Here is a 25,503-nt window from a genome sequence, read left to right on the forward strand (position 1 = left end):
AACATCATAGCTGTGGGATTTCCTACAGTCTGTCTTAGGAAATTCTTGACCAGAAGAACCTGTAGATTTGTTAAATGATAGTGAAAATGACAAGAAATATATAAAAGAACTAAAAGCCATTATTACAAAAGATGAGTCTATAGCAGAATAAATAAAATCTTGTATTTCCTCATTTATTTGGACTTCTTGGAAACTGAATTATTGGGTTGGCCAAAAAGTGTTTTCAGGCTTTCCAATAAGATGTTATTGAAAACCCAAACGAACTTTTTGGCCAAGGCAATATTTCCAGTAAGTGGATTTTCTAGATGGTGGAAGCTTATTTGGTTAAGTGCCATGTAAGTTTGCATTTTAACCATTTCAATGAAATTCTTTCTAATGCCTGGTAAATGGTTTATGGCTTTCCCGTAGAGAATGTATTGAAAATATGTCAACCAATTTGTTAGGCTTTGAGGTCTCATATGAATATGTTGTCATTTGTTTTCTTTTTGCTCTACGAAACATCTATTTCTGTTCTATTGACTATGCCAAAGCCTTTCACTGTGTGGATCACTGCAACTGTGGGAAATTCTTAAACAGATGAGAATACCAGACCCCCTGACCTGCCTCTTGAGAAACCTGTATACAGGTCAGGAAGCCACAGTTAGAACTGGACATGGAACAACAGACTGGTTCCAAATTGGGAAAGGAGTACGACAAGGCTGTATATTGTCACCCTGCTTATTTAACTTACATGCAGAGTACATCATGAGAAATGCTGGGCTGGATGAAGCACAAGCTGGAATCAAGATTGCTGGGAGAAATATCAATAACCTCAGATATGCAGATGATACCACTCTTATGGCAGAAAGTGAAGAGGAACTAAAAAGCCTCTTGATGAAAGTGAAAGAGGAGAGTGAAAAAGTTGGATTAAATCTCAACATTCAGAAAACTAAGATCATGGTCCCATGGCATGATGGGCATCTGGTCCCATCAGTTCAGTTCAGTTCAGTCACTCAGTCGTGTCCAACTCTTTGCAACCCTATGAACCGCAGCACACCAGGCCTCCCTGTCCATCACCAACTTGCAGAGTCCACCCAAACCCATGTCCATTGAGTCGTTAATGCCATCCATCCATCTCATCTTCTGTCGTCCCCTTCTCCTCCTGCCACCAATCCCTCCCAGCATCAGGGTCTTTTCCAATGAGTCAGCTCTTCACATCAGGTGGCCAAAATATTGGAGTTTCAGCTTCAACATCAGTCCTTCTAATGAACGCCCAGGACTTATCTCCTTTAGGATGGACTGGTTGGATCTCTTTGTAGTCCAAGGGATTCTCAAGAGTCATCTCCAACACCACAGTTCACAAGCATCAATTCTGCGGCACTCAGCTTTATTTATAGTCCAACTCTCACATCCATACGTGACCACTGGAAAAACCATAGCCTTGACTAGATGGACCTTTGTTGGCAAAGTAACGTCTCTGCTTTTTAATATGCTATCTAGGTTGGTCATAACTTTCCTTCCAAGGAGTAAGCATCTTTTAATTTCATGGCTGCAGTCACCATCTGCAGTGATTTTGGAGCCCAGAAAAATAAAGTCAGCCACTGTTTCCGCTGTTTCCCCATCTATTTGCCATGAAGTGATGTACTCTGCATATAAGTTAAATAAGTAGGGTGACAATATACAGCCTTGACGTATTCCTTTTCCTATTTGGAACCAGTCTGTTGTTCCATGTCCAGTTCTAACTGTTGCTTCCTGACCTGCATACAGATTTATCAAGAGGCAGATGGGATGGTCTGGTATTTTCCACAGTTTGTGATCCACACAGTCAAAGGCTTTGGCATAGTCAATAAAGCAGAAATAGATGTTTTTCTGGAACTCTCTTGCTTTTTCGATGATCCAGTGGATGTTGGCAATTTGATCTCTGGTTCCTCTGCCTTTTCTAAATCCAGCTTGACCATCTGGAAGTTCATGGTTCACGTATTGCTGAAGCTTGGCTTGGAGGATTTTACGCATTACTTTACTAGTGTGTGAGATGAGTGCAATTGTGCGGTAGTTTGAGCATTCTTTGGCATTGCCTTTCTTTGGGATTGGAATGAAAACTGACCTTTTCCAGTCCTGTGGCCACTGCTGAGCTTTCCAAATTTGCTGGCATATTGAGTGCAGCACTTTCACAGTGTCATCTTTCAGGATTTGAAATAGCTCAACTGGAATTCCATCACCTGCACTAGCTGTGTTCGTAGTGATGCTTCACTTGACTTCACATTCCAGGATGTCTGGCTCTAGGTCAGTGATCACACCATTGTGATTATCTGGGTCATGAAGATCTTTTTGGTATAGTTCTTCTGTGTATTCTTGCCACCTCTTCTTAATATCATCTGCTTCTGTTAGGTCCCTGCCATTTCTGTCCTTTATCGAGCCCATCTTTGCATAAAATGTTCCCTTGGTATCACTAATTTTTTGAAGAGATCTTTAGTCTTTCCCTTTCTATTGTTTTCCTCTATTTCTTTGCGTTGATCGCTGAGGAAGGCTTTCTTATCTCTCCTTGCTATTCTTTGGTCCCATCACTTCATGGCAAATAGATGGAGAAACTCTGGAAACAGTGACAGACTTTATTTTTGGGGGCTCCAAAATCTCTGCAGATGGTGACTGCAGCCATGAAATCAAAAGATGCTTGCTCCTTGGAAGAAAGGTTATGACCAACCTAGACAGCATATTAAAAAGCAGAGACATTACTTTGCCAACAAAAGTCCATCTAGTCAAAGCTATGGTTTTTCCAGTAGTCATGGATGAATGAGAAAGTTGGACTATAAAGAAAGCTGAGCACCAAAGAAGTGACACTTTTGAACTGTGGTGTTGAAGAAGACTCTTGAGAGTCCCTTGGACTGCAAGGAGATCTGACCAGTCCATCCTAAAGGATATCAGTCCTGGGTATTCATTGTAAGGACTGATGTTGAAGCTGAAACTGCAATACTTTGGCCACCTGATGTGAAGAACTGACTCATTTGAAAAGACTCTGACGCTGGGAGGGATTGGTGGCAGGAGGAGAAGGGGACGACAGAGGATGAGATGGTTGGATGGCATCACCGACTCAATGGACAAGAGTTTGAGTGAACTCTGGGAGTTGGTGATGGACAGGGAGGCCTGATGTGCTACAATCCACGAGGTTGCAAAGAGTCAAACAATACTGAGCAACTGAACTAAACTGAACTGAACTGTTCTGCCAAATGATATCAATGCCATTTGCCTTCTAAAGACTCAGACGACTGTACCTTTACACAGCTGTTATATACTTTTTTCTCTCATGGGTAGGAGGTGATGGTGGTGGTTTAGTCACTCAGTCATGTCTGACTCTTGCGACCCCCTGGACTGTAGCCCGCTAGGCTCCTGTGTCCATGGGATTTCCCGAGCAAGAATATTGGAGTGAGTTGCCACTTCTTTCTCCACTTATGGGTAGGATGTGTCAATTTTTACTTTTTACCAGAGAAATATGCTTAATCACTTTCCCCATCTCAAAACATCTTTCTAACTTACTGATTTATAAGTTTCATACCCTGGGAAATCAGAACCCCAAGTCTGTTACTGTTTTGTATAAAGTAAGATTAATAGGCATTGAATGAACTCATGTATTTAGTCCCAGGATTTTTGACCATTCAAGAACTTTAAGAATTTACTTCCTGGTTGTAGGCTATTATCTGATAGAAGTTTGACTCTGGGCAAAGTGCCATTTTATTTATAATCTGCTGTGCTTATGGTTTTCCATTCTAGCACAAGTACCTTCCTGGTTGCTCATAGTAGAGAAATAAAAAAAAAATAAATAAAAAAAAACCTGTCTGTAGGCTGTTGGTAAAGTTTTGTAAAACGGAATTTGGGTGTGTTTTTAATAGAAAGGTAAAATAATCTTAGATATAATTTCTTGAGTGCTTCCCATTTTTTTTAAACAGAGAAATAATGATGAATCTAACTGTCGGGAAACTCACAGACCAAGAAGTTATAACCATTGCACGTCGTTACCGGGTGCCTGAGGACCCCTGTCCACATAGGAATGTCCTAGTTGCACAGGCCCATGAACAACTCAAGAAAAATGCTTTTGAGAATTTTGAAAGACTCATTGCTATGTGTGTATACGAAGATCGGGAAAAGTAAGCTTTTATTTTATTGATTCTAAGAAATCATTTATGTTTCTGTGAAGCTGAGTGATGAAGGAATTTGTATTGTATCAAAAAGGGCAAAAAGAAAATTGGTAAGTCTCCTCATACTCCACTAGGTAGCAAAGCCACCTTAAATCATTTCTGGAGATTATCTGGGTACACATATTTCATAGTGATGGATGGTGAGTTTTGCTTGTTGATGGAATAGGGGAAGTTCTGTGTCTTCAAAAGAATAGGATGGCCCCTTTGCATTTTCTAATTGGTTTCTAGAAGCTTTCAATTGAAGCAGTAAATCAGTGTTAGAAGATTTAATTCTGAGATGGCATCTCTTTACACTATTTTATTAATAAGTGGGATTTATAAATATGAGTTTTATAATATACCGGACAGGGGATTTGCAAGTAAACTTTCTATAAAATCTCTTTGAAATTATTTCTTCTCAAAAATAATGACGCTCCAAATAATGTGTTTCTAATACATTTATCATGTTTGCCTTTGAACTTTATTCAGTCATTGTTACAAACAACTGGAGCCCCATCTTGGTATATTTTGGTGTTCATCTTACCCACAGATCTGATATACTGGTGGGGGAGCATATTCATCTGGAGTTAGAAAATCTTAGGTCTAACTCTAGCCACTGGTTTTGTTACTTCGGACCACTGTCATCTCTTTACCCCATTACTACTTCCTTCATCCCCAAACCTGTACCCTAAATATCTTAGAAGGACCCATGGTTTTTCTTAATTTGTTGTTGTTGTAGTCACTAAGTTATGTCGAGCTCTTTGCTACCCCCATGGACTGTAGCCCACCAGGCTCCTCTGTCTGTGGGAGTCTCCAGGCAAGAATAGTGGAGTTGGGTTGTCATTTCCTTCTGCAGGGGATCTTTCCAACTCAGGGATCCAACCTGTGTCTCCTGAATTCACAGGCAAGTTCTTTACCACTAGTGCTACTTGGAGTGCCCCCAGTTTATCTTACTAGGGAACATTTTTTTTCCTAATCCATAATACACCCTTGTTGAATTGTTATAAAATGGTATTCTTCCTTGAATCTTTAAGCTTCTCTGAGCCTTCTGGAAGACGTATTACCTGAGCTTTGTATGACTCTGGCCTTGCCTTCCAGCCTGGTGGTATCCCTCTCCAGGGTGAGAAGTGTGACCCTCTTTGATTAAAGGAATACCTGTTGGGAAAAAAGGGGCTAGTTGATGAGACAACTCTTGAGGTTCTTCCAGATCCAACAAGTTCCAATTCTAGACATAAAGATTCTCTTACCATTTTATAACCTACTGCTAAGAAAGAAGCCCACTTTCTTTCTTGTTAGTTCTAATTTTGCCTGATGCCTGGAAGAACACTGGCGGGGTGAGAACATTAGACAGGCATTTCTGTGCCCCAGCAGGCTGGGGAAAATGACTGTTGGGCTGCTCTGAGAAAAAAAAAAAAAATTAGGTGAATGTTAAGGTCCCAGTTGGGGCTTCTAGGTTATACGATTTGGGTCCAAGGAAAAGACTAGAAAAACACCCTCTGGTCATATAATACTTGGATGGAGGCTCTAGATGCCTGTCAAATTAAGAGATGTTTTCAAATATCAGAACCATTTTTGACTAGTGGTCAAGAATGCAGATCGATTACTTAGAGCAACACTCGTGGCTGCAGCCTTAACAGGCTGTACTATCACCAACCAAGAATCTGAACCCTGATGGAACGGCCTTTGTAAGGACAGAATCTAGTGACTTCTGAAATGGAAACAAGCTGGTGAAATACAATAAGACTGTTTTTCCTTACCGCGATTCCAGTACCAGCTTTCATATTTATTTCCATGTGCACGCTTTTAGGACACATCTATGTTTTCTTTCCTTTAGCATGTAATTATTACTCAAGAGACATGAAGTATAGAAAAGCTCATTGACTGTGTTTTAATGCAGGAAAAAAGTGTTACCCAGCAAAGACATCAAAAGGCTGTGCAAGTCCTCCAGATTACCTTTGAATGAAGATCTTCTAGGATCCTTACTGTCCGGGTAGGTGAGATCTCCACCCTCATGGACCATGTCCTGCATGTTTTTGTTTTGGAGACAGTTCCTGGTTTTACATCTGCCTTTACTGCCCTTGATTTACCCTTTACCTCAGTATTGTCTCACTGATGATACATCTCCATTTAATTGTTACAAAAGGAAAAGTTAGTCATGATTGTGAATGTCACAGAGCCTCTAATGAATTATTGTTTGATCTTTTTAACATGAAGATGCACTTAAGTGCACACAGATTCATGGGACAAAATGAAAATGAACTGCTTCTTTGGTTGTGAGCGTCTTAGATCTAAAATTTAGGACAGGTTTTTCAGAGCAGTAGTTTCTAATGGCTAAAGACATGCAATTAGAGGACCTCGTGTTATTAGCACAGAGCAAGAGTGCCAGATGTCAAGTGCAGAGGTTAGGATGTTGCCAAAGGAAAGCACAGTGAACTGCTTTCTAAATCACTTCTCTTCTTGTACCAAACCTGACTTTTTGACTGCCTGGCACCACCCTCCTAGCCATCCACACTCTGGTCATCTTTTATGCTTCCCATGGCATGACGCCAGCCCCTCCTCTGACTGACTTATCTTGATAATGCTGACATCTGGGACTGTGTTCTAGGCATTGTTATCATTGCTTTGAGTACATTACCTCATTGACTTCGTGAGAACAGCTTGGTGAGGTCAGAGCTATTATCCTCCTATCTTACATGAGGATGCTGAGGTCTAGAGAGATAAGATTTTGCCCAAAGTCACATAGTCTAGAAGAAGAACTGTGACTTAACCTCTGAACCTTTAAAATGCACATCTTCTGCTTCAAACCGTTTTGAATTATTGTCTACAAATAGCCAGTAGATTAGAATGTTCTGCCTGTTCTGCCTCCTACTTCTGCTGCTTGCATGTTCTCTCTCCCCTCTATTCCCACCACCTCCACTCTTGTTCTGACCTACTTTTCTTGTTGACTGTTGCAGGGCCCCCACATTGGCCTTTCTTCCACCAGCCTCGAAATTTTTAAATCCATCTTTACATCTAGCAGCTAAGTACCTTCTAAGAGCAAGAATATCCTAGTGTCGCTTTTCTACTCACAAGCCTTCTGTACCATGTCTTTGTTCTCTAAGGAATGACCAGCTTCCTCAGCTTTGAGCTCCTCTTCTGCCTTCTCCATTGTGGGGCTTAGGGTTGTCATTAGAGCATTATTCTCAAGCAGGGGTTGGAGTGGGCAGTCGTCATCTGAGACAGAAAAAAAAAAAGGAAGCAGACAAAAACTAAATCCCACATGGGAAAGCTAGGGTCCTTCTGCTCCTAGTATCAGGAGCAGAATCAAGAAGAGGCCAATCTAGGTGGCTGTGTGTGTGTGTGCATTGGATAACCTGGGGTTGTCTTCTAGACTTTCAGCTGTATTTGCTTTTATTTTCTAGCAGCAGTATGAGGGATAAATAGGCCATCCCAGTACAAAGGACCTGAGATGAAGTGCAGGCTTAGGAGTCTGGTTTCTCCACAGTTACCACATTCTCAAAGCTCCTCTTCCCATTCCCAGTAGTCCAGCCAGATGGCCCATTTAGCTTTTCACTTGTATACCTCCTGCCTTCCCACTTTTTTGCCTTTTCTCTTGCTGTTTCTTCAGTAGGAACTAGCTTTGAGTTTTCTTCACCTGCTGAAATCTTGTTCTTCACTTGAGACCTGTTTTGCATAGCACTGTATCCATGAAGCCCTCTTGGATTTGGTTGGCTGGTGTGATTATCTCCTGGCTAAGAATTCTCACAGCACTATTTATGTTTCTTTTTCTTTCTTTTTTTTTTGTCTCTTACCTTGTAATGAAGATTTGTGAGTAGACATCTGATCCACTCAGATACCGAGACATACTTCTAACCTGTTTGATTTACTGCCTAAAAATAAGCAGCAGGTTGTCACAGCTTGACAATTTTGCCCCTTACCTTGTCTCCTGTATTCTTTGAATCTACTTGCTAGCTGTGTAATCTTGTGCAAGTTTTTTGACCTGCCTGAACCTCAGATTCCATATCTCTAGAATGAGATAACAATACCTGCTTCCTCGTGGTTCTTGGGGTGAATTGAGATAGCATACATAAACTCCTCAGTGCCATAGCATCTGGTACTAAGTCCTGATTGGAGACTAGGAGAGAAGTGTTCATCAGACACCATAGACCACACGCTCTGACTTAGAAATGAACTGGAAGAGACCTGTGTCCTACATTGAGGAAGCCTTGTTTTTAAACAGTTGGATCTGAATGCCTTTCACACATTAAGCTGTCTTCTAGTCAGGAAGCTGCAGATGTTTATTAAATTATCTCTTGATGGCCTCGGGATGAGTTGTCCTGGAAAGTCCAGTAATGTGGGAGCCTGGCCTCTGGGGGACCTAGATGTTTCTTATCCAGCACTGAGGCCACCAAGTCATCATCCTCTCATTCTCTCAGCAGACTGTTTTGTCTTTGCCTTGACGATTTGACATGAAAGGCAGAAAGATGATTCCCCAACTTGCCGTGAAGCCGGCTCAGTCTCAGATCACATCCGTCTCCGAGCCCCAGCTTAGCTCCAAGGAGGTCATCCCTCTGAGCCACTAAGCAGACCATGTTCAGTCTAACTTTGCTTCTAATTGTGCACTGACCCTTCTCCACACTCAGGGGAAACTTCAGACTAATCAGATTAGAAAATGTCTCATTCCCATTCCCCTTTCCCTCCAATATGCCCTGCCACGATTTGGGTCACATGCTTGATGTTTTGCATCATCTCCGCAGATTCCTTTCAAAGACGGCCCTAATTCCTAACGGGCCCATCAGCCTGCAGCTTACATTTATATTCTGCATTCTTATTGTTCCCCACAGACTCCACAGGGCTTTCCAGAGCCTTGACCAGACTCTCTTTCTGCACAGCCCTCCTGTGGCACGCTAAACCAGAGCCCCTCTGACGTCTACAGTCTCCCGTGGGAGACAGGCCCAGAGTTTGTTGACTTGGTTCAGCACACACTCTGCCCAGGGGCAGTTTTACCTGCCTTGGGATGGAGCTGGGCAGCTGGTGAGCAGGTGTAGAGCCCCTTTGAATTCAGATCAGGAGATGAAAAACTATATGGCTAAAGATTCCAATGATTTCTTTCACCCGGGGAATGTTACTTGTATATTTCTCCTGACCCTGCATTTGGGTACTAAGATTTCCCTTCTACTCCATTTCTATTTTTCTTCTGATTCAGTTAGGTCTTTTCCTTATTAGCACAACTCATGCTGGAATCAGGACCTCAAAATCTTTTCACATCTGGTTACCCCAGCCCCCATCAGTTTGTGCTGTGGAAACCGGTATGACGGTCAAGAGTCCACCTGCAATGCAGGAGACCTGGGTTCTATCCCTGGGTCAGGAAGATCCCCTGGAGAAGGGAATGGCTACCCACTCCAGTATTCTTGCGGGGAGAATCCCATGGACAGAGGAGCCAGGTGGGCTACAGTCCATGGGGTCACAAATAGTCTGATGCACCTGAGCAACTAACACATATACGCAGCCGGTATGAGGTCACCTTCCTTACCAAACAATCATTTCACTAATGCACAGAACATCAGATGTCAGTGTTTGATGTGGTGATAGCTATTACCCATAATAGGAGTGGCATTCTGTATTGAAACAGTGCCTAGGGCCCTGGAATATTTTGTAAATCCTTGAGCACATTTAAAGGTACATTTTCATTGATGATAGGCATGATACCTCTTTTCTTGAGGAGGCTGTCTCACTAAATAAATGTACTTCAGCCCCAGATGGAATTAGAATAACAACCCCCTAAGATACCCTCAACCTTTGTTTCTATCTCAGGCCCTAGGGGTAGAGATGATATCTCATTCAACCCTGCAGTCCCGGAGATGTGTCCCATGCTATTACACTGGGCAGTGGGGAGAAACACATGGGCTTTATACCTATCAGAGCTGCCTCTGAAGTCCAACCCTACTGCCTTCTGCCCAAGTGATCCCTGTAAATGGAATAAATCCCACTGAGCCTTCATTTGGATGTTAAGGTTTCCTCAGAACTAATAAGCAAGAAATGCTGGTTCTCAAACCATAAGAGATGGGGAGAATTGTGAGGTCATTCTGTTCTCTGTTCCCGGTGGGCCTGGGGAGTGAAGAGGCACCCTCCTCCCCTGACTGTGGCCTTCCGAAGCGGGACTTAGAAGTCAGGTGTGACTCTTTGCCCAGCAGCTCTGCCCCAAGCTAGTCTTTTACAGTTGGCTTTGGGTTCCACAGAATGCCTCAGGACTGGCCTCCCAGGAGAGCTGGTGCCTCATCCAGAAGTATCAGTTAAAATGGAAAAAGTTAACAGGGCTTTCAAATCATCTCATTATGCTCTACCCAGCCTCTCCCCCTGTTCCCCTTGCAGAGGCATGGTTGGGGCTTAAGTAATTTCACCAACAGTACCTGGCCATGAAGCTGAGGGGCAGGGGTGGAACCATGTGCTTGTTCACGTTGCAAAGTGTTCGGTGCCCTGGGAAGTTTTGAGAAACCCCCTTCTCTCCCTGTTCATTTCTTCTCCCTCTCTTCTCTCTCACCCCCAACCCTGACCATACACACAGATGGTTTCTACTTTTTCAAATATAAGGTGATTTGGTCCCTAAGGAGATCTGTGCTGGGATCACAATTGGAATTTAGAAGCCTGGTGATTTGAGATCATGGAACTTAACTCACTGGCACCCTGGGCAGTGCCATCTTGCCAGCTCCTAAGTTGTGACCAACTAGCTACAGCAGCCCAGAGCTTCACTTTTTTCCCCCTCAAGTGTCTGGTCTTTAAGACTCCCACCAGATGTTTCAGTGTGCACCCTGGGGTTTGTCGGGTAATGAACTGAAACCAAACCCAAGCAAGTGAGTCAAATGTGTCTTCACTACCCTCACTCTCTTTCAGCCCTGGCCATGCCGCCAGCCCTCTCTCCTAAGTTATGAGATGGTCTTTGTGGCAGAGGGGAACCCAAGTTACTCTGGCACAGAATACAGCTGCTGCTGCGCCTATTACCTCCACAGATGGGGGAAATAAAGCATATCAGTATTATTCCCCATGGCAAGGAGATAGATGGCTGCTGTGGTTTGCAAGCCATTCATCATTTTTGGAAGGGGGGAGCAAGAGTACCCGTCAAATGACACATTAGACTGACTTCTGAGAACTCCCACCTAGCAAGGCATCAGGAAGCCTACTTGGAGGTCATTATGATCGAGAGGGGAACCAGAGAAATGGCTTTGCCCTCCCTCTTCTTCCACAAACATGTCCTTTAGTTTGTGTAGGGAAGGAAATGGTGGCTTGCCTGAGTATCAAAGGGAAAGAAGAATTTATGGAGGCTTTAGGAAAACACTTCAGCACTGTGAGGTAGGACTTTAAAGTAAGCAGGCTGACTTTTTAACAAGCTTAGGCACACTTAAAAGCCAGAATTAGCATTGCCCTTTAGGGCAGTCACCCTGGAAGGCTGTGCACTCATTCCAACAATGTCGCCATACAAAGCTCTTCTTTGGAATTGCCTTCACAGCCTTTTCAAAGGAATTTCCTCCAGAGTGGCAAATCTTCATCCTTTGACTGTGAATCAGAGTCTTAGCAAGAGTCAAATGTCGTTTGGCAAGGAGAGAAGTAGTGGATTCAGGTGGAGAAAGAGGATGCTCACATTTTTGAACAGAAGCACAGTGTGACCCTGATAAGAGAGATCCATCTTCTATATGACTCATAGGCTTTCCCAAAATATTTTGAAAGGATGGATAGGATTTGGTGAATGATGACCTGCAGTGGTCAGGAGACAGGGAGGACCGCTGGGGAGATAATATTCAGGGGAAATTGACCTACTTGTCCTTACTCCCTAAGAGTTGAGCCTGCGTCCATCTCTAAACTGCTCCTCCTCGTCTCCTTCTCCTCCAACCTGGAGTGCTCCTTTGTATCCTATTCTTGTCTCTCTGACAGCCTCATCTGACAGTAGCATATAGTAGATATAGGGTATAGTAGCAAATGGAGCAAATGTGAAAAATCTCACGCTGTCAGTGGTGCGGGCGAGGAAGCTCTGTGCTGAGTTTTGGAACTGGGAGAAAGACCAGGAGACGATTCCCTTATCAGTGTGCCCAAATGAGGGTGCTCATGCCTTTCCAAGTCTGATGCATGAATTGACCACCTGGGAAAGCACTCTGCACTGTCTCTCATCTGCTTTTCACACTTCTTATATTTTCATTTATGCCTAACGGATACATGCTTATAGTAAAGAAAATAAATAATTCTAAAAAAACTTACTCTGACAAGAGCAGTTTCCAGCCACATCTCTCCCCACCTCCCAGACCCATTCTCAAAAAACAGCCTTTCAGTCTTTCTAGTTGTTTCTACAGAACTTAAAATAGCATGTACATTCTGCTATTTCTGGATTTCTCATTTTTAGATACTAGTACTAATTTCCTGTTATGATGCTTGAGAATTTAGTATAATATTGATTCCCATTACTGGTGTTCTTTCTAGATGCTCTTAGAATCATGTCTTTATTCCTGATGTTCTGGAAATTCACGATGGGGCCTTGTCGAGTGTGTGTGTGTGGGGGGGTGGCGGGGCACACGCCTATATATAGATTGTGCTTAACAGTTTATGGGCCCTTCCAGTCTGGAGACTCTGTCCTTTGGCTCAGAGAAATTTTCCATTAATTTTTAAATTATTTCCTCCCATCCTTTTTCATTTTTGTCTTGTGAGAACTATCATTAAGATTTTGGCTCTTGAGCCAAATTGAATTAGAATTCAAATTCAATTCAAATTGAATTGAATTCGAATCCAAATTGAATCTGGATTAAGTTTTTCTTTGTCATTAGGATGTCCTTACCAAGGGGTTTCCTCAGCTTTACATTCCACCCTTTCTACCGCATCTTTTTACTACTATCATATTTTTTATTCCAAGAGCACACTTTTGGTTCCTTTTTTGTAGTCTTCTGTTCTTTCTTCATGGGTGTAACATATCTTCTTAAGTCACATCTTTCCTTCTGCTACCTGAATTTTCTTTGTCCCCTGATAGTTTTTTTCCCCTGTTCCTGCTTTGACTTCTGTCCTTAATGTTGGAAGCTTTTGGGGGTGGGTCTTCTTGATTAGTGGGTTCACTGCATGAGTCATCTCCTAGCCTACATTTTCATTAGGGAATCCCCAGAAGCCACAATCTGGAGATCTCTCAGGGCCACTCAGAGCATCGAGAGAAGAATCCTGTCTTCTCCTGAAGGGTTAGGAGGGAAGTGGGTTAAGGAAAAGGAGGAGAAATTAAGCACAGTCACTGATGTTCTGAAAACAGGAAAGGGGAAGGAAGGGGTCTGAGAGACCCAAGTTGAGTGGGTAATGTTCTTCTTAACCCTCCATTGTGCTTCATCTACCCAAGACTAGAGCTTCTTTAGTTGAATTTCTCTGGGGAACAAGCCCCAGTCCCCTACAGTGAAGAGTCCAGTGTACAAGGACAGATTCTTGAGGGTCCAGCTGCTCTTGCTGTTTTCAGGCTTTCAAACAGCCCTTGTTTTCAGTACCCCACCTTATCCCTGGGGCTTCCCTCATAGCTCAATCAGTAAAGAGTCTGCCTGAAATGCAGGAGACCTGGGTTTGATTCCTGGGTCAGGAAGGAGAAGGAAATGGCAATCCACTCCAGTATTCTTGCCTGAAGAATCCCATGGATGGAGGAGCCTGGCAGGCTACATTCAATGGGGTCACAAGAGTCAGGCACAACTTAGTGACTAAACCACTACCACCTTATCCCTGGGCTTCCCTGGTGGCTCAGTCAGTGAAGAATCTACCTGCAATGCGGGAGACCTGGGTTTGATCCTTGGGTTGGAAAAATCCCCTGGAGGAGGACATGGCAACCCACTCCAATATTCTTGCCTGGAGAATCCCCATGGATAGAGGAGCCTGGCAGGCTGCAGTCCATGGGGTTGCAAGGAGTTGGACATGACTGACTGAGCAACTAAGCACAGCACCTTATCCCTGCCTTTATTGGCACCTGGAGTCTACAGTCACTCAGCCTCTCAGCAGTTTTGTGGGCCACATTGCCTAATCTCTTAAGTGCCCTCCCTGTCTCTGCCACAGACATTTGGAGTTCAGCTTCCTTTCCTCTGCTGTGCCAAGTCAGTTATCCTAGTCTGATTTCCATCTTGCAAAAGATTTTGAAATTTCTTATTCAGTGTTGCCTTTTTTCCGCCAGCTATCTTTGTCATTGCAGGATACTATCTACTTTTATTTATCTATTGTCATTGGGTGAGATTTTGGTGGGAAAAGGAGATAAGTATTTGTGAGTGACCCATTGTGATTTACTGCCATCCTACCCACTTCCCAAGAACAAAGGAATCTCCCAGGAAGCATTGCATAATTTTATCCTTTTTCATTGAAAGATTCTTTGTTCTTTTTCTGTCTTGCTCCTTTTTGGGGGGATTCCCACCTCCAGTGAAATCCTCACAGACAAAACTGAAAAGAGAAACTTGGAGTATTTTACCACATTGTGCTTAGTCGCTCAGTTGTGTCTGACTACAGCCCACCAGGCTCCTTTGTCCATGAAGATTCTCCAGACAAGAATATTGAAGTGGGTTGCCATGCCCTCCTCCAGGGGATCTTCCCAACCCAGAGATCGAATCCAGGTCTCCCACATTGCAGGCGAATTCTTTCCCATCTGGGCTGCCAGGGAAGCCCAAGAATACTAGAGTGGGTAGCCTATACATTCTCCAGGGGATCTTCCTGACCCAGGAATTGAACTGGAGTCTCCTGCATTGCAGGCAGATTCTTTACTAGCTAAGCTGTTTTATCACGTTGAAGTAAAGTGAAGGGAAAGTCACTCAGTCAAGTCCGACTCTTTGTGACCCCACAGACTATATAGTCCATGGAATTCTCCAGGCCACAATACTGGATTGGGTCACCGTTCCCTTCTCCAGGGGATCCTTCCCAACCCAGGGATGGAACCCAGGTCTTTTGCATTGCAGGCAGATTCTTTACCAGCTGAGCTGTTTTATCACGTTGAAGTGAAGTGAAGGGAAAGTCACTCAGTCGTGTCCGACTCTTTGCGACCCCACGGACTATATAGTCCACGGAATTCTCCAGGCCAGAATACTGGATTGGGTCGCTGTTCCCTTCTCCAGGGGATCCTTCCCAACCCAGGGATGGAACCCAGGTCTCTCACATTGCAGGTGGATTCCTTACCAGCTGAACCACCAGGGAAACCCAAGAATACTGGAGTGGGTAGCCTATCCCCTCTCCAGTGGATCTTTCTGACTGAGGAATTGAACTGGGGTTTTCTGTACTGCAGGGAGATTCTTTACCAGCTGAGCCACTAGGGAAGCCCAAGAATACTGGAGTGAGTAGCCTATCCCCTCTCTAGTGGATCTTTCTGACTGAGGAATCAAACTGGGGTTTCCTGCACTGCAGGGAGATTCTTTACCAACTCAGCCATCAGGGAAGCCCATTTTATCACGTCAGCTCAGCTCTTTCCTGAGGCTTGGCTTTGGACTTTGGAAAGATTAAATCTTTAAACATTTTTCCTCAAAAAGGTTTTAGACATCATTATTAAGCTGTGTGTGTATTCTTTGATTAACACCATTTGATCCTTCCTGAATATTATTTGAGTCAAGAATAGCTTCCCAAATATCTTTTGAGATGGGTGAATGGTTAGATTGTGTTGAGTCAGACATTATCATGAGTTGGGCAGGGAAAAGTGCTAGGGGAAAAGTGCTAGGGTTGACAAGTGATCATAAGCAAATATCAGACAGATTGGTAAGGAAGTCTGATAATAGGACTTCAGTGGTGACTTCCAGAAGTTTTCCTGTACCATTCAGTGCCATCATATGAAACAAATATAGACTGACTTAGGCATGGGGACTCGGTTTAAAAAGTGGAAGCAGGAAGGCCTTTCTAAGGAAGTAACATTTGAATGGAGACTTTCCAGACAAAGGGCCCAGAACGTGCAAATGCCTTGCGTTGCTGGGAACAGTCTTGTTACGATCAGAGAGCATGAAGAAAGCAAGTGTACCTGGAAGATGGTGAAGAGGGAGAGAGAGTTCAGATGAGATCAGAGAAGTTAGTGGGGGACCAGATTATATGTGGCTTTATAAACCCTGGTAAGGAGTTCAGCTTGTGTTCTAAGTGGATTGGAAAGTCACCAGAGAGTTGTCAGCGAGGAAGTAACTAATCCAATCTGTGTTTTAGAAAGACCATTCTGGTGGAGGATGTAAGAGTAGAAGCAGCAAGACCATGATACAAATGCTATTCCTGTAACCCAGGTCAGAGATGATGGTGGCTTATTAGAATAGAAAAGATGGAGAAAAATAGACTTGTGATATGCTTAGGTGTTAGAGCCTACAGAACTGGTTAGTAGACTGTATATGAGGGGTGAAGTCAGACCTGATTCTAAATCTGTTTCATAGTCTTTTGACTGGTTTCCAAATCACTGGGATATTATACTTCTGAAACCTCTAGGATTCAATACATGCCTCCTGTCATGATGTGATGGGAATTTAGCAACAATTAGATTCTGTATTGTAGGAATAGACAGAGAAACTTCTTTCATTGGTGATCTCATTCAATCTTCCAGGCGGGTGGCTTTAAATACAATCTGTATGCTAATGACTGCCCCATTTTGATCTCTAACTCAAACCTATTCCCTGAACTTCAGACTCATATACCCAACTGCACACTTCCCATCAAAATGTAACACATCCAAAACCAAACTCCAGTTGCTCAAGCAAAACCCTGGAAGTTGTCCTGAATCCATTCCTATTCATTCTCCCCCTCACCTCCCCTATACACTATAAAATCTTTCAGGAATCCTATGCTCAAAATATATTCAGGCTTTACCGTTCCTCCCTGCTCTCCACTGCCACCACTGTCATCAAAGCTGCCATTACCTCTTGCCCGGCTTACTGCAGAAGACTGCTAAGTACCCTTGCCACTGTGGCCTTGCCCCTACATTGTACCTGCAATATATCAACTAGTGTGATCTTCAGAAAATATAACATAGATCTCATAACTGTTCTGCACAACGTACTCCAATGGCTCTTAGCTGTCCTTAGTATGAAAGTCAAAGGCCCTCCATGATCTCATTCTCTGATCTCAGCTCCTACTCAGAGTATTACGGAATATTTTTCTTCGAAGTACCATGCTAAAGGAAAGCTTCTTACAAAACATCTTTCATTGATTGAGTTTTAGTTCATCTCCCCAAAAACAGGCAAATAAAAGACATAATGGTCCTGCATTTTGGCTACAAACTATTCCATAAACAGATCATGTCCTTTCAAGGAGTTCAAATGACGAGTGAGCCAGAATTCACAGGATAAACAGTGGTAGGGGGCAACATGTTGGAGCTGTCTCCCAGAATCCTTGGCCAAAGAAAATGTACACAAAAAAATGACTGAATTCCCTTTCCCCTCTTCTGATCTCTCTGTTTATTCTACTTTATGTTGATGAGTCTATGTAACTTCATCATGTAACATTTCATTTATTGCTGCTAATTTTTATTAGTTTATAAATGTGAGCTATTCTTTTCTTAATGCTTGGAAAAAAAGCCTTTTGACTGATTATGAGTTATTTTTTTCCTGCTTCTGTTATCACCAAGTTTTCTTATAGTTAATTATCCTCTGTTCATCCTTGCAATAGTAACTTGCACACCTCACTTGCTGGTTGGGAGCGGGGGGCAGAGCCTGTTGAGTTAGAGGTGCTGAGAGAAGGGCAGGAACCTGGAGCAGGGTGCTTGGAACAATGCCTTAGTGACCACCTTTGTTTTTTTTTTTTCTTCCAAAAATCATGTTACATAACCAGTATATATTTAGCCTTAGAAATTGGCAGAATGTGGTCAAATTCAGAGTAGATAACATTGAGGTATTACAATAAGAAGTACTTTGTGTTGGGGACATTGTAGCAATTGCCTTGAAAATTTGAGGTCTTAATGGCCAAAACTCTATTATGGTTAAGAATAAACTTATGACATGGCACCCCACTCCAGTACTCTTGCCTGGAAAATCCCATGGACGGAGGAGCCTGGTAGGCTGCAGTCCATGGGGTGGCTAAGAGTCAGACACGGCTGAGCGACTTCACTTTCACTTTTCACTTTCATGCATTGGAGGGGGAAATGGCAACCCACTCCGGTCACTCTGGTGTTCTTGCCTGGAGAATCCCAGGGACGGCGGGACCTGGTGGGCTGCCGTCTATGGGGTCGCACAGAGTTGGACATGACTGAAGCGACTTAGCAGTAGCAGTAGCAGCAGTCAACTAGATTAGTTATTTTTGACCTATAACTTTATGATACAGGTTAATCATTTGTGTTTTTTTTTTTGTTTTCAAAATGAAAATGGACTTAAGTTTTCCTGATTATAAATTTAAAAGAATTCAGATGATACAGAAAGTCTAAAGAAAAAGCAACAATTATAATCTCTCTGCCAAAGATAGCTATTCTTAATACTTCTGTGTATTGTTACTGGACTTTTTAAATGCTGTTTTGTACAAATATAAACCTAAAGTGAGATCATAACTCTGCATTCTATTTTATAACCTCTTTCCACTCAACAATATATTATTAACATATTTCCATGGTAACATGTATGGAACTATTGTTGTTAAGTCGTGTCCGACTCTTTGCAACCCCATGGACTGCAGCACGCCAAGCTTTCCTGTCCTTCACCGTCTTCCAGAGTTTGCTCAAACTTATGTGCATGGAGTCGGTGATACCATCCAACCATCTCATCCTCTGTCACCCCCTTCTCCTGCCTTCAATCTTTCCCAGCATCAGAGTCTTTTCCAGTGAGTCAGCCCTTCGCATCAGGTGGCCAAAGTATTGGAGTTTCTGCATCAGTCCTTCCAATGAATATTCAGGGTTGATTTCCTTTAGGATTGACTGGTTTGAGCTCCTTTCAGTCCAAGGGACTCTCAAGAGTCTTCTCCAACACCATGATTTGAAAGCATCAGTTCTTCAGCGCTCAGCCTTCCTTATGGTCCAACTCTCACATCCATACATGACTACTGGAAAAACCATAGCTTTGACTTGATGGACCTTTGTCAGCAAAGAATGTCTCTGCTTTTTAATATGCTATCTAGGTTGGTCATAGGTCCTGGGGATACTTCGGTGAATTAGATGTGTGAAGTCTCTGCTCTCAAAGAATTTACAGCCTGGAACATTAGAAACAAAATATAAAGTAATAAGAAATAAGAAAAATATCAATATTGAAGCACTTCTAATATTATGTTTTCATGGTGGATTTAAGCTGACATTTTGGTCCTGAATTGTACAGATCGACTCAAATCATATAATTATATTTTTAGGTTTGAAGACAGTGAAAAACAAATAAATTATGAGTCATTTTTCTGTGCCCTGAACTGGAGAGTGAATCCAGTGCCTGTATTGGAAGTGGCATCATACATTAAAGAGGTAAAATTAACAATAATACCTGTTATAAAAACAAGCCATAGCTACCTGCCTTGCATTTTTAACATCCTTTATCTTGAAATTATTTTTCAATGTAGAATATTAACATCAGTGCTTTTGGAAAGAGCACTGTGTATTTCTGAGTATTTGTGTTAAAGGCTAATTCACTTTCCATGCTGAGCGAACATCTGCTGTATAAGAGCGTGATTTTTCTTATGCAGCTGAATGTTTTTTAACCTAAGTCGCACCCAATTATATGGAAAATAGGATAATAGGTTACAGTTATAAATAGATATAAACACTGTTATCAGGGGATTCTGGTAATATCATCATAAGCCACAGGAGCAAACCTCAAATGGTGCATATGTCAAGAATCCCCAGTGTGTCTGAGGCGGTGCACACAGGTTTGCCTTGGGTGAAGCAGTATTGTGTGGAGACGCATATTTCCTAGTGGGGCCAAATTTGAAATAGAAATTCAGTAGAAAAATGCTTGGTTAGGGAAAACAAAGTTCTTGTGATCAGATGATGCTCTCAACATTGTGGAATTGTCTGAATTCTCTAAGATCTCTTTGGACCAATTGTCTTTAAGGAGTGGATGGGTGGGTGGTGGTTTGTTTATGTTTTAACATGCTCCAGAAATTGATTTTCTTGGGAAAGTCCCTTGATAAAGCAAATGTCATGTGGTCAGTACTCTCAGAAAGGAGGCATTTATTCCTCCTGGTCTCTGCTGACCAGCTCATTCTGGCCTGAACTGGTCTAGTGCCCTTGGGGAGTTCCCTCAGGCATGCAGCTCTTCTGGAGTGTCAGGCAGCCTTAGAACCTCCAGATGATGGGGAAACACTGGTGGCCTTTGGAGTTAAACAGAGCTGGGCTTGAATTCTGGCCCTGCCGCTTGCTTAGCTCAGTGACTTCGGGGATAGTTACTTAACTCATTAATTTATTAATTTAATTCTCAGACAAGTCACATTTAAGTATCCACTCTCAGCAGTTTTGGTGCTATGTCCTGGGGTCTAGAGACAGTCATTTTTGCTATCTTGAGGAGGGTCAGGGGGACAAGAAGTCTTAGGAGGTGACACTGGAAATTTCGATGATGAATAGTAAGAGTTGGATAGGAAGAGTGGCATGTTATGCCCAGTGGCATTCCCAACAGAGGCTCCAGGGCAAGGGGCAGCATGACTCTTGGTCAGAACCAGGAAGAATCGGTGTGGCTGGGATGAAGGCACAAAGCGGGAGGAGAGGAGAGGGATGAGGCTGGAGATAACCTCATGGGTGAGGTTTGCATATCATCCTGCAAAGTCTGGAGACCATGAACAAATGTCCAGGAAGAGAGTGACATGATTAGGTATGCCCTTTAAAGGGCCCTTGCTCTGGTTGGGTGGTGGGTAGATTGGAGAGAAAAGGAGACAAGTAGACCCCTTAAGAGGCTCTTTGATGATCCATCGTCACCATAGCAACAGCACACACTTAAACCATTTACTGTGTGTCAAGCTCTCTTCTAAGACCTCAAAATCTATTTGCTCATTTAATCCTCAGAGCAACTTTCTGAGGGTAGATACTTTTATCATTCCCATTTTAGAGATGAAGAAGTTAGAAGAACAGCCATTGTATGGGAGAGTGAGAATTTTAACTCAGATCTGTTTTACCACAAAGAATGAAAAAGGAACAAATCATTTAAATATAATTATTATTGAAGATACTGGATTTAATTCACTGAAGTTCAAGATAGTGTTACAAAAACAAGTTAATACTGTCATTTGGTAATCTTTTAAGTGTTAACTGCTCATTTGTGTCCGATTGTTTGCAACCTCATGGACTATAGCCTGCCAGGCTCCTCTGTCCATGGAATTTTCCAGACAAGAAAACTGGAGTGGGTTGCCATTTCCTCCTCCAGGGGATCTTCCTGATCCAGGGATTGAACCCGCATCTCCTGCATTACAGGCAGATTCTTTATCATCTGAGCCACCAGGGAAGTCTCTTTTAATTTCTTAGCCACACAAATATGTAATTTTTACATGTAAAAGGAACAGTGATGGATAGAGTTTATGTTCTGCCTTTTCATTTAATGTTACAGTATTCTGTTTTGGATAGAATGCATTTGTCCCATTGGGACTTTGCTCCAACCCAGTCTACCCTGCTCTGAGTCCTAGGCAGCTGATCTTTGTAAGCTTCATCAGTGAGTCCCCTAGCCCTCTGGCCTCCAGTTGGGGGAGCCATTGGGATGCACCAGCAGGAGAGTGGAGGGTGGGAAGAGAAAAAAGTCATCTCCCTCCCTGACTGCCTCCTCCTCCAAGGTCCACAGCACCTGTCTGGAGTTTCTCTCCATGTAGCTGCAACCACTCTCACGTGCCCCTTGAGCCTCAAGTGGTGGTAATGGCTCCTTGAGGGTCTGGAGGATCCCTTGTTGGTTTTCCTGAACACTTCCCACAACTTTGTAAATAGTCATTTTATTAAGCTTTTCTCAATTTGCACAGTCCACATATATCCTCTATTTCTTTTGTGATCCTGAGTGATACACATACTTATTTTTGCTAGTTAGCAACTACCTTTGTTGTTTTTCTCCTCACTTTCTCCTTCTCTCCTTTTCTATTCCACCCAATCCATCACCCAAATGTTTACCTATGCTTTGAGGTTTCATCATTTTAATGCACAGAAATATAATTGTACCACATGCATTTTATCTGCTGTGTATTTTTCTTAATTGTACACCATGGGACATTTCTCTAGTTTAATATGTGTAGACTTCCCTGGTGGCTCAGATGGTAAAGCATCTGCCTACAATGTGGGAGACCTGGGTTCAATCCCTGGGTTGGGAAGATCCCCTGGAGAAGGAAATGGCAACCCACTCCAGTACTCTTGCCTGGAAAATCCTATGGACGGAGGAGCTTGGTAGGCTACCGTCCACAGGGTCACAAAGAGTCGGACATGACCGAGGAACTTCACTCACATCACTAAGCCATTCTTTAATACTGTAGTATGAGTATGGAATAATTTATTCATCCATTTCTCTATCACTAGGCATTCACGTTATTTTTACATTTTTGCCTCTGAAAATATGTGGTATCTTATTGCTTTAATTTTTATTTTCCTGATGACTATTGAGTTTGAATGAAATTTAATTGCCTTTTGGTACTACAACCTACAGTAAGAAAGACATTTTTCCATAGCAACCCAGCATGCACATATACAATAGAACAAACGTTTCATGAAACAATATTATTCTAACTACATGCAATGATGTATGATCTTTCTTTTCTTTCCTCCCTATTTCCTTTCTTTCTCCCCACCTTCTTTCTTTCTTTTGAATATAGTCCATTACCCATTAAATTGATTTAAGGACCTGCAAAAGGATCACCACCTGCATTGGAAGGAGAGTCAGTGTGCAAAGGCCAAAAATCTACTTTCCCTTTAGCCACCCCTCCCCCATTTCATCTTTTACCTACTCTATCTGCTGGGATAGTTATTGAGCAGTGGGCCTCAGGTTCTTTAGAGAGAGCGTGTGAAACAGAAGGTCTGGAATCATAGGAAGCTGAACTCAAATCCTTAGCTCTAAGATTGACTAACTGGGTCACTTCATGTAAGTGAGTCAACCTTTCAAGTTTCCCCATTTCAAAAATGGAGGTAAGAGTAGTGCTTATGTCAGTACACATGAGACAGTTACCACAATACCTACCCCACAGTAACGGCTTACACGGTGGTTGTTACTATTGTTTCTAAAATGGCAATGTCTTAAGTCTTGAAGTCAGGGGGCTGGGCCCTGAGCTGTCAAGTTCGAAAGCTAAGATCAGTGATTCTATCCTTAAAGGTAAGAGTTAGAACAGCTACAGAACAGGCATGTAGCATCAGAAAGGGCCTGTGCTTCAGCAGTAAGTAGACTCTTCCAGTTGTTAACTCATTTATGGTGAGAAGAACTTTACTCTTAGAGTCTCTTATCATCCCAGAGGAACAAGCCTGGAAACAGTTCAGTCTTCAGGAGACATTTGGAAGGGGCCGTTCTTTTTCAGCCAGTTTAGAAATAAAAGGAAGAACATAGATATAAAATGGCACCTGACCGATTTAACCTTTAGTGAGAATTTAACTAAACTGCAGAGTCTGAAGCACTCTGGTACTCCTAAGCTTGTTATCATTTCATTAAAGAGGATATTCGATAGCCTGGGAATGTTACCAGTGAGTCTGTAATCTATATGAAAAGATGTACTGTGAATGGGTTGCCCATAATATTGCATAGTTCAGACAGCAGAATGAGCCATGAAAAGTGTAGTATCAAAAAAGAAAAAAAGAAAAGTGTAGTATCTCCTGAACCATACAAGTGTACATAAATGTTAATATCTAATAATGCCCTGAGACACAATGGGTCAGAGCTATGTCACAGGTTGGCTTCTCCAGGAAGCAGATGGAGTTTAATGTGCAGGATGTTTATTTGGAAATGTCCTTGGTATCAATACCTATGGGAGGGAGAGGGGGGACATTGGAGTGCACAGAGGGAGAATTGAGCTTTGATGCAGATCCAAAGGCAGCCTTTGCTGGTCCACAGGGAACTCTGGAGCTAGAATGGCTTCTCAGAGCCATCCTGAGTTAGTTAGGCCAAAATGACCTGGACTTTATCCCTGTGCATTGGTTTAGAAAGGGTAAGTGAAGTTCAGTCACTCAGTCGTGTCCAACTCTTTGCAACCCCATGGACTGCAGCACACCCTGTCTATCACCAACTCCCAGAGCTTGCTCAAACTCATGTCCATCGAGCCACTGATGCCATCCAACCATCTCATTCTCTGTCATCTGCTTCTCCTCCTGCCGCCTTCAATCTTTCCTAGCATCAGGGTCTTTTCCAATGAGTCAAAAATGAGTTAGAAATTAGTTAGAAAGGGTAGAGTTGCTCTTTGCAGTCAGGACAGCTCTGTAGCTGAAGCAATCCCCGAAGGGTCTTCTAGAGGCTGGACCACCAAGTCCTTACTCAAGAGCATTCTAGATGGATCATGTCTTGGCAGCCAACCACTCTTGATTATTCTTGGTATGAACTGGGGCCCTGGCCTGTGGCACAGTCTTCTCCATGCTCCTGATCTTCTGTTACTCTCTGAGCTTTCACACATGGCAGGGAACTGACATGCTAGAAGATGCCATGGTTATGGAAGAGGAAGTGGTTATGCTTGAGGAGTTGGACCAGATGTGTAGGTCTGTGGGGCCCACTCAGGCAAAGAAAGCCTCTCACTTAGAGCTTTGGGGATTGCCAATACTTAGAGAGTCTGCTGTAGCCAAAACACTGAATGTGGGACTTTAGGACAAGATCCACCAGGTTGTGAAAGTGACCCAGCCTTGATTGTGATGTGACAGATTAAAATTCTGTTGAGAACAAGGAATGGCAGGCTGAGCTCCTGTGTGGAAGTGTGGCCCTGGTGGAGGCCAGCAGTGGGGCAGCTGCATGCTTCCCCCAGTGTATGAGCTGGACGAGTCAGCTCTGGCTGAAGTTCCAGAGGTATCATGAACACCTCTCTAGAAGTTACTGGCACCAGCCACCACTCGAAACCTGGGTGGTAACTATACTCTTGGGCTGATCACTGTACACTTAGCAGGGTGTCTTCCCTGAAATGGGGATCTTACTGAGAAATGAAAAGAGACTGTGAAGCTGATGAAAGCTAGGCAGGTCCCAGTACTAGATTCAGTACCAGTTCTGTTTGCATCAGCATGAACGGATAGGGTGGATGGTAGGGGTGGGGATTTGGGACACCTTCCCAAGCTTGATTAACTGCAGTGAATGGGAGCAGTGAGGGACCAAAAAAAGAGGAACAGGACCATGAGCTTTAGCCAACCAGAAGCTGAGTAGGGGAGTGGTCTGCTACACAAGACTAGGGGTTAGAGGGGCAGCATATCAGGGAGCTCTAGCAGGGAGGCTCCCCAGAACAGGGAGCACAGTGCTGGGGAATCCAGGGGTTAGGACTGTTGAGCAACCAGAGGGGGCCCGTCAGCAGGCTTGAACGAAAACCTTCAGCCCTGGCCAGGGGAAAGAGCAGGCTAAGTCCC

At 43.1% G+C, this 25,503-nt stretch overlaps 1 protein-coding gene across 5 annotated transcripts in view; it reads left to right on the forward strand.

Moving 5' to 3' along the window:
- EFHC2 (EF-hand domain containing 2) overlaps nucleotides 1-25,503 on the forward strand; it is a 240,422-nt gene that overhangs the window by 196,942 nt on the left and 17,977 nt on the right. For 3 of the 5 annotated variants that reach the window (XM_061410374.1, XM_061410377.1, XM_061410376.1), the window contains exons 12-14: nucleotides 3,921-4,118; nucleotides 6,046-6,138; nucleotides 19,389-19,494. In XM_061410374.1, the coding sequence (XP_061266358.1) occupies nucleotides 3,921-4,118; nucleotides 6,046-6,138; nucleotides 19,389-19,494 (397 nt within the window). The remainder of the gene's footprint in view (nucleotides 1-3,920; nucleotides 4,119-6,045; nucleotides 6,139-19,388; nucleotides 19,495-25,503) is intronic. The other 2 variants (XM_061410378.1, XM_061410379.1) reach the window with 2 other exon arrangements.

Source organism: Bos javanicus, chromosome X (assembly GCF_032452875.1).
Source record: "Bos javanicus breed banteng chromosome X, ARS-OSU_banteng_1.0, whole genome shotgun sequence".
Lineage (NCBI taxonomy): Eukaryota > Metazoa > Chordata > Mammalia > Artiodactyla > Bovidae > Bos > Bos javanicus.